Here is a 13561-nt window from a genome sequence, read left to right as displayed (position 1 = left end):
ATATTCAGAGATTGTTTTGAACAGCAGGACACGTCTCATCCTCCTATGCGCTCGATGGTCTTCGGCCGGATTCGGCGGCGTGACATGGGACGCATCCCACGCAAACAACATGTACGGCCGTCTCGCAATTAATTCGCGAGATTAACTTGAAATCGATTAAAAGTAACGCAAAACGCCTTTGCCCGGATCGTCAGTCACCACTTATCGGCGGATGGACGGCCGCGGAACAATGCAGGAAAATCTCCTTATAAACATACTTAATCGCCCCGTCTGATCTACATAAGATGCATCACAATCCCGACAGTTAATCTTATAGATCACATTTTTCTTTTGTGAATTTGACAAGAGGTTTTTATGCACTTTAATAAACACCACGAGGTTTGTTAATATTGTAAAAAGCTAGTCTGAATTTCGAGTTTTTAAGGATGTGCCAAATTAACAGAAACATTGGGGATGTATGACATGGTAAGCCATAACAGTTTATTTTCCCAGTTATTTTCCGTATGCTACCCTTATTATCACGAATCAAACCATCCTTTCACTTATATATTAGCCTTTTTAATCATTTGTTAATGTTATCAAAAATAAATTTCTTCGCGTCTTTATCATTAAGTTGTATATTGACAATAAATTGAAGTTTTTTTTGTGGAACTCTGGGTGCAAAAGTAAAAATGTCTTGTCCACTAAGTTCATAATTATGCCTCATTTTTGGGAGATGGGATGTTGTAACAAAAATTTTATTTTTTATACTTATTTTAATTGTTGACTTGATTTTATTTATTATAAAACGGTTTCGCTTTCCCGCGCGGATAGCGGTCAGTCGGTTATCAGGTGAGGAAGCGAGGACGTTGGAGAATTTTGATATGGAGATTCGAGTTAGATCGTAGGCGAAATTATAATATAATAATAGTTTATTGAAATAACAAAAAAAAATATAATGTATAGTGCCGGATAGAAATGCACAAATAGCCGCAAATAGAATTGACTGTGAACGGGTGAGATAGTGATCGGCGCGTGTTTACGGTTTTTTACGCGGATGAGATACCGCTCCGACGGTCGGCGCGATACTGAAATCGCTGCGCGTAACTCGGTGACGCGGGGCGCGCGCGGTGGGCGGCAGTGTCGCACGTGTTGTCGCTTTTAATCTTCGAGCGATTTAAATCGCGTATGCGTGTAGGAGCGCGGGCGTTGTCTTCGTCGCGAGAATGAAATTTCCGCGAAAGGATTTTTGACCGCTTGGATCGGAGAACGGGGGTGCTCGTTTCCTGCCGAGTGTACTCGGCTGACGGAGAGAGTCCTAGCTGTGGCGGAAGGCGTCAGTGTCTTTGCCGAGTGTGCTCGGCCGGGATGTACCCGGCCGAGGTGCTCGGAATACGTTGGACGAGAATACGTTTGTATCGGGGGGCACTCCGATATACGGCGGTGGAATTCGGAGTCGGACCGAGCGGACTCGATGCGCTGGGAAGATCCCAGCAGCTATCGGCTTGCCGTGAATGATTTTGGAGACGGTTTTCGGCCAGGCCAAGCGAACTTGGCGCGTTGGGGAGGGGGACTCCAACAGATCTCAGGCTTGCTACCAGAATCGGTTCGAATACTCGCTTCCCTCGAGATGTGCTCTCAGAAAGCGAGCGCGGAACAAGATCATTTTCTGTGGAGAGCGATGCCTTTTTATACCCGAGATCGACCTCGGTATTTTTCGGATTGATCGATCTCAGGGGTCTCTCTCCACAGGAGCGGAAAAAAAGGATGGAACATAATTGGTTTTTTGATGATAAGGAATCGGAGCGAGGATGTAGAAAAGTAGGGAGAGGAGTTCGGTGATGAGGTAATGACGCGGCGCGGGGTCGGTTACGCACTTGTAGACGCGGTAATGACGCGGTGCGGGACGCTCGCTCGCTTGCGTGGCGCGGCGTTGGTGCGACGCGGAGCGCATTAGCGCTTGCTGGTACGGCGCGTGGTGCGGCGTAGGAGGAATACCGAGAAAACACTCGTGTTTTCGCGGCATTCCTTCGCTATATTCCGACGCTTCGGAATTCGCGAATTTGGTACAAATTAAAAGAGTAAAGCGTAAACGCCTTTTGCGGCCACTGCCACACTCCGCTTGTTGATCGGCGGTCCTCGATGGATGGTCGGTCGGAGGAAGAACGGAGCGGAGGGATGCGCTCCATTATAATTATTTATTATAAATATGCGAGGTGCTTTTGTGGTTCGGAGGTAAGCTGACTGTGCTTTATGTCACATCCTAATTATTGCATTATAGCAAAAAATTCATTATTATTATTTTTAGCTTGTTGCACATTTTTATATCACTTCCATCGCGTGAAACTGTACTATGGACAGTGTTTTATACAGGGATGTACAATGAATATCTTTACCAAAGGACCACAACGTAAAATTTTGCACCAAAGTCATACGATGTTGTTATAATTCGGAGTTTGTACTGAAAATGGCTCAAATGTGAGCCGAAACGTCTATTATATATCAATACATCATTAATTAAATTTCTCGCTACAAAACCTGCGCTTGACTCTCAATTTACCATGTTAGCTCTCTAATTTTTTGATTACTAAAAATATGTTCTTGGCTTGATACAAGAATATGATGTTGCTATTTTTAACAAGTTTGTTCTTTCAGGGTTATTGACAAAATTTCTAGTAGATGCATTAGTTTCTTTATTCCGATTGTATAAAGCAAACAACTTTCGGTTTTTTTTTTAATTGAATATCACACAATGAAATATTTCGTTTCAAAATCTTTAACACTAACAGAAATAAAAAACGATCATGATTCAATTTTATGCTAATCATCATTTTCAACTGTTAACAAATAGGTTGTTGAATTTAAACCAGACCCAGAGTAAGAAGGAAGAGTGTACATCACGTCGGAAGCCCGACCACAAACCAGTCGTGGAAATTTGTAAATACTATTTTTGCGAAAAATATTACTTCAGCCAAGAATCGAACCTCCTGCTTACCTGATAGGTATCTTATTCTTTCAACTACTGATATAATAATATGTTTAGAAGAAACATTAAAAATACAATATCATATATACAATATCATATATATCTATATACAGGGTGTCTGGCATCAATCACCTCTCATGTGCAGGTAAAACTGAGTAGAAAAGTCCTGTATCATTTTGCAATTTTTGCGATAATTATCGAGTTATTAATTATTAAAAATCACTGTATTAGCCCGGTCCACTGGCAAATGCAAGCGCGCAGTAAGATACTCCCGCCCGGCGATCATCGTTGATTGGCGCATAAGGAATTGTTTACTTCAAGCGGCAATAGTTATAGCCAATATATTAAAGAAAACAATTCCTCGCGCGCCTAGCAACGATGATTGCCGAGCAGGAATATCTTACTGTTCGCTTGCATTTGCCGGTGGGCCGTGCTAATACGATCATTTTTAAGAATTAATAACTCGATAATTATCGCGAAAATTGCAAAATGATACAGGATTTTTCTACTCAGTTTTATCAGCTCTACCTACACACGAGAGATGATATGACCGATGCCGGACACCCTGTATATATATATATGTGTGTGTGTGTGTGTGTGTGTGTGTGTGTGTGTGTGTGTGTGTGTGTGTGTGTGTGTGTGTGTGTTACACAATATGTATATATATTACAATGTGTATATAAAACACACACACACACACACACACACACACACACACACAGGGTGTTCCCCTGTCCCATGTTCCGTTTCAAATGACGATTTCAAATTTCTCTTGAATAGTGCATTTTAGAGAAAAATGTTTCAGACAAAAGTTTTGTGACTTCGACGAGGACATAAGAGAGTACCACTAATTTGATCTTAGGTGGCGTTATCAAGATCAAGGCAAGGTCACTTTGAATTTTTTAAATGGAACCTCCGATTTTTTATTACTTACTCTTGTAGCTTACTTCGAGAGTTAATTATTTTTAATGGGGGGTTCAACGGGTGGTGAGGTTACAGTGGTATCATGGAGGATGCGTACAAAATGCTGCATATAGTCATATTGCAGATCATCAGCAATAAAATCAAGTCCTATTGTCTAGTGTCCTTGTCGTGAACCCTGGGTATAACTTCGGTCGCAGCAGATAGATAAGGGACGAAAGGCGAAACTCTGGCACTTAAAAGCGATAGCAACTCAACTAAGGAAAGGGAAAGCGCAAGAAAACTAACTCCCAACTTTATGCAATGAGTAAAACAAATGGAAATTATATCTTAAGTGGCAGACCAGTATTGGAAAATCCATCCTCTCTGGTAGGTCCTATTCTGGGAGAGGAGACAATAATTGTAATTGTATTTCATTATCCTTTAAAACATAGGGAAAGAGAATATAGAATATAGAATAGAGCTTCCGATGACACGATAGCTAATTTTAAGCCGCAAATACAAAACGAAATGCTATTGTGGAAAGCATAGAGACAGGCGGAAGACAGAATAAAAAAACTATCTAGAAACAACATTAAGAAAATTACAAAACAAAGAAAGCATGATAATAAACGTTTATAAGACGAACGAAGATAAATTGGAGTGGGAAACTGTAAAGGTTACTCAAGAATCAAAGAACAGAATCAAGAAACGAAAAGCCAACTCATCATCAGAGACATCCCCACAATAAAAATGGGGAAAAGTCGAAAATAAAATAAAGACGAGAAAAGTTTACCGCCGTCAATATTCATAAACAAAGTCAAAAACTTTAATACACTTAATAATGCAAAAGATCAAGCACAATGTAAACTTCAAAATACTCGCAAGTGGAGAAATAAAAGTAAATACATTTGAGGAAGAAAATTACATGATCATCAAGACACTAAAAACAATAAAGACAGAAAAATCATTCCATGAAAGAAGTTACTTATTATTTCAGTGTGTTTACATTTCAATGTAAACAGTTAAAGCCATATAAAATAGTAATAAGAGGATTACATTCAATAACTAATAAAGCAGAGATTAAAAACGAGCTAACGAGATTGGGACATGAGGCAATTCGAGTAACGAATGTTATCATAAAAAAAAAAGTCAATGAGACACCGACTAAAAAATAGCGCTATTATTCTACATCGATCTTGTTACTAAGCCAAACAATAAAGATGTATATGAATTGGAACATATGTTATACTGCAAAATAAAAGTTGAACCACCGAAAGTAAAAGAAGAAATACCGCAGTGTAAGAAGTGTCAAAGATTTGGCAATACTCAGAATTACTGCCAGAGAAAAGCCAAATGTGTCAAATGCGGAGCAAATCATTTCTCTACAGAATGTAAAAAGCCAAAAAATACAAAATGTAAATGTGCTAACTGCAAGGAGGAATATACTGGAAGAGATGTCCAGTTTACAAACAAAAACTGGTGTCCCAACAAAAATAAAAAATGACCGCAACCCAACATATTCATTATGACACTCAAATACTCACTAGAAAAGTTAGTTCTTTTGAATCCTGGGCTAAAATAGCTAGCGTGAAATGTAATGCAAATATCAAATGGAAGTATAAAATACATAAACATAAGCTAAATCAAATGAACAATTCGGGACATATGGAATCTACTTTGAAAAATACAGTATATTTGTATTAGTATCGAACACAGATTGGAAGAGAGTGATAAGCAAAAACCAAAAATCACAGTCAACGCAACAAAAAATAATGACAGATACATCGCTTAGAATTATCACTTGAAATGCGAATGGCTTGGTTCAACGTAGTTGAGAGCTAGAAACATTACTAGATCATAAAAATATAGATATAGTACTGATATCCGAAATTCTTTTAACTAATAAGAACTTGAAGAACTTTGGCTACGATATATTACACTATACATTCCAGTGGCAAAGCTCATGCTGGAACAACCGTTGTTGTCAGAAATAATGTAAAGCATTCTTCACATGAGGAAATTAGAAAGGATTAGCTTTAGAAAGGATTAGCTGCAAGCCACTATAATCACCATTCAACACAATAATGTGGACATCAAAATAGCAGCAATATACTGTCCACTTCGTTATAATATCAAAAACAAGCAGGCTCAGATCCCGTTTTATAATCGGAGGTAACTTCAATGTCAAACATATGGCATGGGGATCCCGCTTAATTACTTCCAAAGATAGAGAATTGTTTAAAGCAATCAAAGCCTGTAAAAGTTCGATCATCACGAAAACCAACATACTGGCCAGGGAATAGAAACAAGATACCTGACCTTAGATTTCTATCATTAAAAGTATCTCAACAAATTACTTTGAAGTTGAAAACATAGATGATCTCTCCTTAGATCACATGCCAGTGTTTCATTCAGTTCCACGGTTATTCGAAGGAAAAAGAAAGTTATATTTACTAGCAAACATACAGACTGGGACAAATTTAAAGATGAACTAGACCAAATAATAAGTTTAAAGATAGAAACTCAAAACTGTGGATGAGTTAAATGAACGCGTAAAACCTGGTTGATAACATCTGTAGAACTGCGAGAATCTCAACGCCAGTACAAAGTAACACTATAATACAGGAAATATGCTACCCAAAAGAGATTAGAGACATGATTAAAAAGAGAACAAGAGCAAGACGTGTCTGGCAGAGATCAAGACACCCAAAAGACGAAAACACAATCGCATTAACAACCAACTGAACAAATTAATCAAAGATAATAACAAGAAAAGTTTTGAAAACTATTTAGGAAGCCTCTGTGTAGACACAAATTACTCTCTGTGGAAGGTAATTCGCTAAGACTAAAACGACCAATCACTAGAATATCACCGTTCAAGGACGAAATGGGAAAGTGGATACATCATGATGAAGATAAGGCTGAATTGTTTGTCCGACACTTGCACAAGGTGTTTCAAACCAACGACATTCAATCCAGTTCATTCAGATCATTATTGAAGCAATCAAGATGTATCACGAAGACTTAAAAATCAAACTTCTTACACCTCTTAAAATTGCACAAGAAATAGATAAAAATATGAACTTAAAAAAAGCGCCAGACATAAATCAAATATCACCTAGAGTGCTCAAAGAACTATCACGAAAAAATATGTACAGAAAGCTTTAAGATAGCACAAATAATAATGATAAACAAATCTGATAAACTGGCTGAGAAAATAAAATCCTACAGACATATCATACAATATCGCTACTTCCAGTAATTTCAAAATTGTTCGAAAAATTGCTTTACAAACAATTTAAACTATTATTACCAATACCATCACCAATTTGGTTTCCGTAGCCAACACTCAACCATTGATCAAATACATAGAGTAACCTCCACAATAGAAAAAGCATTTGAGGAAGAGAAATATTATACCGCCGTATTTCTAGATGTAGCATAAGCATTTGATAAAGATTGGCATGATGGGCTCATCTTAAAGATAAAGAAACTATTAAGGAAGCTTCTGCAAGCTACTGAAATCATATCTTACGAACCGAAAATTTAGAGTTACGTATGAAAAAGCTAAATCTGCCTCCTATGCAATACGGGCAGGAATTCTATAGGGAGCGTCTTGGGGCCTCTTTTGTACTTGGCATACACGGCAGATATACCAACAGATAACAAAACAACAATAGCCACTTATGCTGACGATACGATAATAATGGCCATGAACAACTCATAAGTTAGAGCAATGAAAAACCTTCAAACAACTCTAGATAGAGTCTTACATTGGACGAAAGACTGGAAAATTAAACTCAACGAAACTCAACTTAAATCGACTTATGTAACATTTGCATTACGCCGCGTAGATCCAAAACTCGTACACATAGACAATCATCTACTATCGTAAGGTGATTCAGCAAGATACTTGGATATGCATTTGGACACAAGATTAACGTGGAAATATCACCTATATCACCGGAAAAAAGCGAAACGAATCCGATCAAAAATTAGACAAATGTACTGATTGATTGGGCGCAAATCTCAATTAGACTTCCATCATAAAATGATATATCTCATGATTATCAAACCTATATGGTTATACGGAATCCAATTGTGAGGATGCACAAAAGACTCGAACCATTTAATAATTCAGCGTGTCCAAAATAAGATTACGGATGATGTGCGATTCCAGATAGTACCAAAGTAATGAAGATTTACATGCGAACTTAAATCTCCAAACAATTGAGGAGTGGTGATAGGGGAGTTTGCAAAGTCACGCGAAGGAAGACCACCAACATATCAATGTTGAAGCCATTCGTTTACTAGATACAGAGCAGGATGTGAGACGGCTAAAGAGAAATAAACCATCTAATTATATAAACAACACAATGTCCCTCAGCTGATACACCGAAATTGACGTTCAGATAGTGATCTAAACTAAAATACACGTCCAGTAAAATCAGTATTATTTATTTGAACATTAATTTGAGATCGTAATAATCAAACATAATAATCATACATAATAATCAAATATTTCCACAGGAGAATGTATTAAAAAAAAAATTATTTTTAATGAACATCAAGCAATGATTAAAATCTTTTAGAGATTACTCAAGAACCCTTGTAATATATGTCAAGATCATTGAAATTGGTGAGGTTGTCATTAATGTGTTTGCAGTATTTTTCTATTTCAAAGTAATCGCAAGTAATCATATTTAGTTATTGAGTATAAAATTTTAATAACTTGAAAAAATTTATTATAAAAGTTTATGTAATTAAAAATAAGTTCAAGTATTAATTTTATTAGAAATTTATTCAGATATTTTTCAATATAATATTAAATATATTTTTGTACGAAAATATATTTATACATATTTAAAATTGTTAAAACGGACCGCCTTTTCGTCGATTCGTATTTCGTTTAGTACCCGGATACGCTCGTCGGTTTGTCCGGGTTCAGGATGAAAAAGCGGCAAGACGAATAATTTGTTCTTGATTACTAATTTATTTATTAGCAAAAAATGAATTGATGTGGATGATCGTGATAGCGACGATCACAGCGTATCTTACAATTTATCGACGCAGTTATTATATAAAAAAGTTAACGCGAGTATGTATAGCGGTGATTAGCAGACAGCGCGGTTATTTGCGGTGCGGACGCGGATATTTACAGCGGCACGGACGCGGATACTTTACGGCGGGCGCGGATCGCGAGTTGATACTCGAAAGTGAAGACGATGAAGGCTATTCACGGCGGGTGCCGGCGTGTTTGGCCACAGGGCGAAACGGCCAGAAACACCTAACGTGGCGATTTGTCGTACGTTGCTTTTATCGTTGGATGACGGAGAAGGTGCTTAGCCAGCGCCAGTAACTCCTAGCTGGGGCAGCGAACACGTTACCTCGAGCGTCCCCGGCGGATTCGACGGATCGAATAGGAGACAGATCGGCTCTGGCCAGTAACTCCTGGCTGAGGCGGCGTACTCGCAACCTCTGCTTGGCAAATTCTCTGTCGGGATCGGAGTCAGTTTCGCTAGAGCGAGCCCGACGGATGATTCCGAGAATCTGTGTGTCTTACGGACGGTGTGTCGGATCGGGCTTTTTATACCCCGCGGATCGATAATTCGGTTAATTTCGGCATATTTTGGATCGATCCACGAAAATTATCGAAATCTTTTGCAATAACAAAATAACAGGTAACGCTCTTGTTTATTATTTCGCTAGCATTTGAAGTATCGCGTTCGGGCTTCTCCGGGCGCGTTCGGGTGTCTTCGCCGCGCCGTGTTAAATAGCGCAGATTCCTCGTACAACCCGTAGGCCGTGATTATTAACTCGCTAATTAAAACGTTTATCGGCGCTTTTGTGCCTTTAAGCCGATGGGTAATCGATCGGCTTTTATCCGCGGGAAGATGGACCGAACGGAACGATGTGGCGGGGGTACATTGTTATATTGTATGTATGTTAGATGGGCATATGTGTGAACATTTTCGTCGGAATTCGCTCATCAATTTAGGATTCTTAACAACTTTTAAGTTTATATTTATTCATAAGATTTATAAATTCAATAAATAAGATTTATAAATTTATAAAAAAATTCAAGATGAATAAAGCAAGTATGATAATGCAAAACAAAAAAATATGATTGAATAAAATCTATAATTTTGCATGTTATATAATAATATTATGTAAAATTTAAAATGTATTTAAAAACGTTGTTTTAATACATATAAAATTTAAAATATATTTAATACGTTTTTTAATATGTTTTTTAACATATTTTTGAATAAACACAAAGAATAACAAGCAATAATATAACATATATATTATTTTTTAAATCTTTTAAGGGGATGCTAGATTTTTCTGTATTATTGATAAAACGCAATAATTTTTGCTCTCATTTTTTATTAATTTTATAGATCTGGAAATCCTTAAATTAAAGTTTATGCATTAATATGTGTCTAGCATATAAATTTCATATCAAGAACAAAAAAATTTTGAAAATTTAGATCTTTACCATTTAGTAATTTAAAATGGAGTCCAAAGCTGTCAAATCGCGTTAATATTTGCTTTATTATATTATATAAAAATTTTACAGTCTCTATCTATAAAATTGATACAAGATTGATATTGCTAGACTAGAAGATTATATAAAGCAACAACGTTGAGTTCTTAGAATTAAGCAAGATACCTAATGTAATACAAAAGAGCAATATGACAATTTGTCCATATGTGTTTACATCATGTGTTTACAGAAATGTATGTATTAGTGTATGTATACATAAATATATCTATGTATGTTTAGATGTGCATGAACGTTTTCGTCGGAATTCGCTCGTCAATCTAGAATCTTCTTAACAATTTTTAAGTTTATATTTATTCATAAGATTTACATCAAAAAATTCAAGATGAATAAAGCATGTATGAGCATGTAGTGCAAAACAAAAAAAATATGATTGTGTAAAACCTATAATTTTGCATATTATATAATTATATTATTTTTACATATGTATATTAATTTGGTTGAAGATTTGTATTTGCGCGTATAACATGTTGAAGTAATTAATGTCCATTGACATTACAATTAGAATACATTATACAACTAGAATATCTATTAAACCTATCAAGATGCATAAAAGTTTTTTTTATTATCAATTTATATTATCAAAAAGCATTGTCAACAACATATTGCATTCTTACCATCGCATCTTAAACCTTGTCGAAACAATCCGTACAACATCGAGCCGCAATGATCACAGAAAGTTGGTGACATAAATGTATGAGTACGAAATCTGTGCGGAACATCTATCTTAAAACGTTCTCTCAGGTACTGTAACAAAATAAATATTTAACCCTTTCACAGTGTATGTAGCATATATGCACATCTAAAAAAAACTGATTTGCCTTTTTGCGATTTGTATAAAATTTGGAAATCTATGGTTTTCAAGGTCATTGAAACCAAATATATTATCAGAATTTTAAAATTCAAAATAATGAATCTAATAACAGCGTAATCAAAGTTTGAGAAAGTTATAAAAATGTAGTTGTTATAAAAATGAATATTCCAAAATTGTTAAAGTCGCTGAATCAATTATAAAATATATTAAAATTTTGTTATTGTAAATGGCAGATCAAATTTTGCTGAAAAGAATCACTTGAAATTAATAATTCATTTAAACTTTAACAATATTATATCAAAATAAAGAAATTATTTATAAATGTTCTCTGTCAGAGAATCATGAAGGACGTAGGGAGTTTTGACTGCATGTCATAATTTCTCTTATTTAAAAAACTTTTTTATTTTTCCAATTTCAATTTGTTATTTTAAATCCTCCATTTTGAATTTTGAAATTTTGATATCGGAGCAACCTTAATATTAAAATTGTATCGAAATTTAAGAAACATTTTTTACACAGTAATGGCACGAAAATCTCATTTCCGTCACACTACGAAGGAATTAATAACTTCAATGATAAAATTGATAGCAAACTTCTTTCTATGTCATATTGAACTAACTATATTATAATTATATCACTACAATATATACACAATATGCGTATATATTCCATTTTTAATGACATCAACTTCTATGTATAATATTGATGTTGAAAAGATGTGTTTTGCTTGCATCAATAAATCACTTCAAATTTTCAACTATTCAGGATCATCAGTAATTTTACTACGCAGGATAAAGTTGAAAGAAAAAGATAAACATTAGGTTAACGCACTGAACGTGGCTTATTTCACATTATTTAATCGTTTGCACTTCACCTTTATTAATTGAACCTTCAAAAAAATAACTTGCATATCAACAAAAATAAGTGAAAATAGTATTCACTAATGTATATATCTATCGCCGATCGTTCCGCAATAAGCAATCCGTTTACTCGGTACGCAGAACGCAAACAGGCAGTCGCCGAACGTTTGTCATGATACTAACTTCTTCATATCGTTATGTCACACGCAACTAGAAGAGAACATGAACGCGCGAAATTTGAATATTTTACAAACCGCCCGCCTTGAACCGCAGTGTTCAATATTACAATTTTTCTTATTTATAGTGTGTATAATAGACAACATTATTTTTTTTGTGTGTAAAATTTTAAATTGGAAAAAAAACTGTAACACAAGGTAAGTAATACAATACACAATGCTTATAGGTATGAATTAAGTATACAAAAAGGACTATTTTATGCTTTTACTAGATAAGAAGGAAGGAATGTGATCCGTATTAGATCTCTCAGATTCAAGATCAATAGGTAGTAATACCAACTGAATAATAGGCCTCAAAAAGCTTGAATTTGTTTTTATTTTAATTGCACCCTACACGGGTGCAATTATCAGAGCTAGGATGACATTCCTCTATCCTTCCCAAGAGCTATTTTGTCGGTGGCAAATTCGATTGTTTCAACATAACTAATCGACTAACCTCTATATTATACCTTTGAAATCGCCGAAATTTTGATCGATGTTGTAACGATTATAATAATAGCAGTATAATAAATAGTCTGTAGACCATTTTCGCCAAAATCGCTCGAAGCATTGTTGGAATTGTTGTCAGCGAGATAACCGATTAGGGCTTAGATTTATTAGCGAAGATTTGAGATATCGCAACTAAACTCTCACCCGTCAAAAAATGCCCAGGAGTTAAAGGTTCGTAGTTTTCTATATGATCAGTCAGAGAACCTAGAGATCTGGAGTTTAACGCTGTCTCAACTTGATATAGGAGTGTCATTAGTTCTTCGAGAGTGGGTGTCTTGCTACCAAGAATACTTCTTAAATAACCTTTCACGCTTCGCACACCAGCTTCTCACAGTTCTCGAAAGTGAGGGACTGAAGGTGGGTTAAAATGTCATGAAATGCAGTCTCTTGCAAGTAAAGAAATATTTCGCTATTAAAGATTGTAGTGATAGCTGATTTTAGTTGACGATCAGCTCCCTTAAAATTCCCGCAGTCACTGTACATGCGTGCAGGAAGTCCACATCGCGATACAAATCTTTTGAAGGCAGCTATAAAGGCATCAGTGCAGTAATCGCACAACTACTTCAAGATGTACCGCTTTAACAGCAAAACAAACAAATATCGCACTATGGCATGAATGGGATTTGTAGCCTCTTTCGCTCGTTAGTCAAATTTGCAATTACCTGCGTAATACCACAGTCGGTAAACGCTCGAGCAGGACGGGTTACGCGTCGATTTGATAAATCCGCC

The 13561-nt window shown here is 35.9% G+C and overlaps 1 protein-coding gene across 1 annotated transcript in view; it reads right to left on the bottom strand.

Moving 5' to 3' along the window:
• The window catches only part of LOC105423029 (uncharacterized), a 314375-nt gene that overhangs the window by 28737 nt on the left and 272077 nt on the right, over positions 1–13561 (bottom strand). The window contains exon 6 of the mRNA XM_089075663.1: positions 11051–11180. Within this exon, the coding sequence (XP_088931789.1) occupies positions 11051–11180 (130 nt within the window). The remainder of the gene's footprint in view (positions 1–11050; positions 11181–13561) is intronic.

This window comes from Pogonomyrmex barbatus, unplaced genomic scaffold, assembly GCF_055798465.1.
Source record: "Pogonomyrmex barbatus isolate J1 unplaced genomic scaffold, ASM5579846v1 scaffold19, whole genome shotgun sequence".
In the NCBI taxonomy this organism is placed as follows: Eukaryota; Metazoa; Arthropoda; class Insecta; order Hymenoptera; family Formicidae; genus Pogonomyrmex; species Pogonomyrmex barbatus.
The sequence above is the reverse complement of the archived record's forward strand: the minus strand, read 5'-3'. Positions and strand labels throughout refer to the sequence as shown.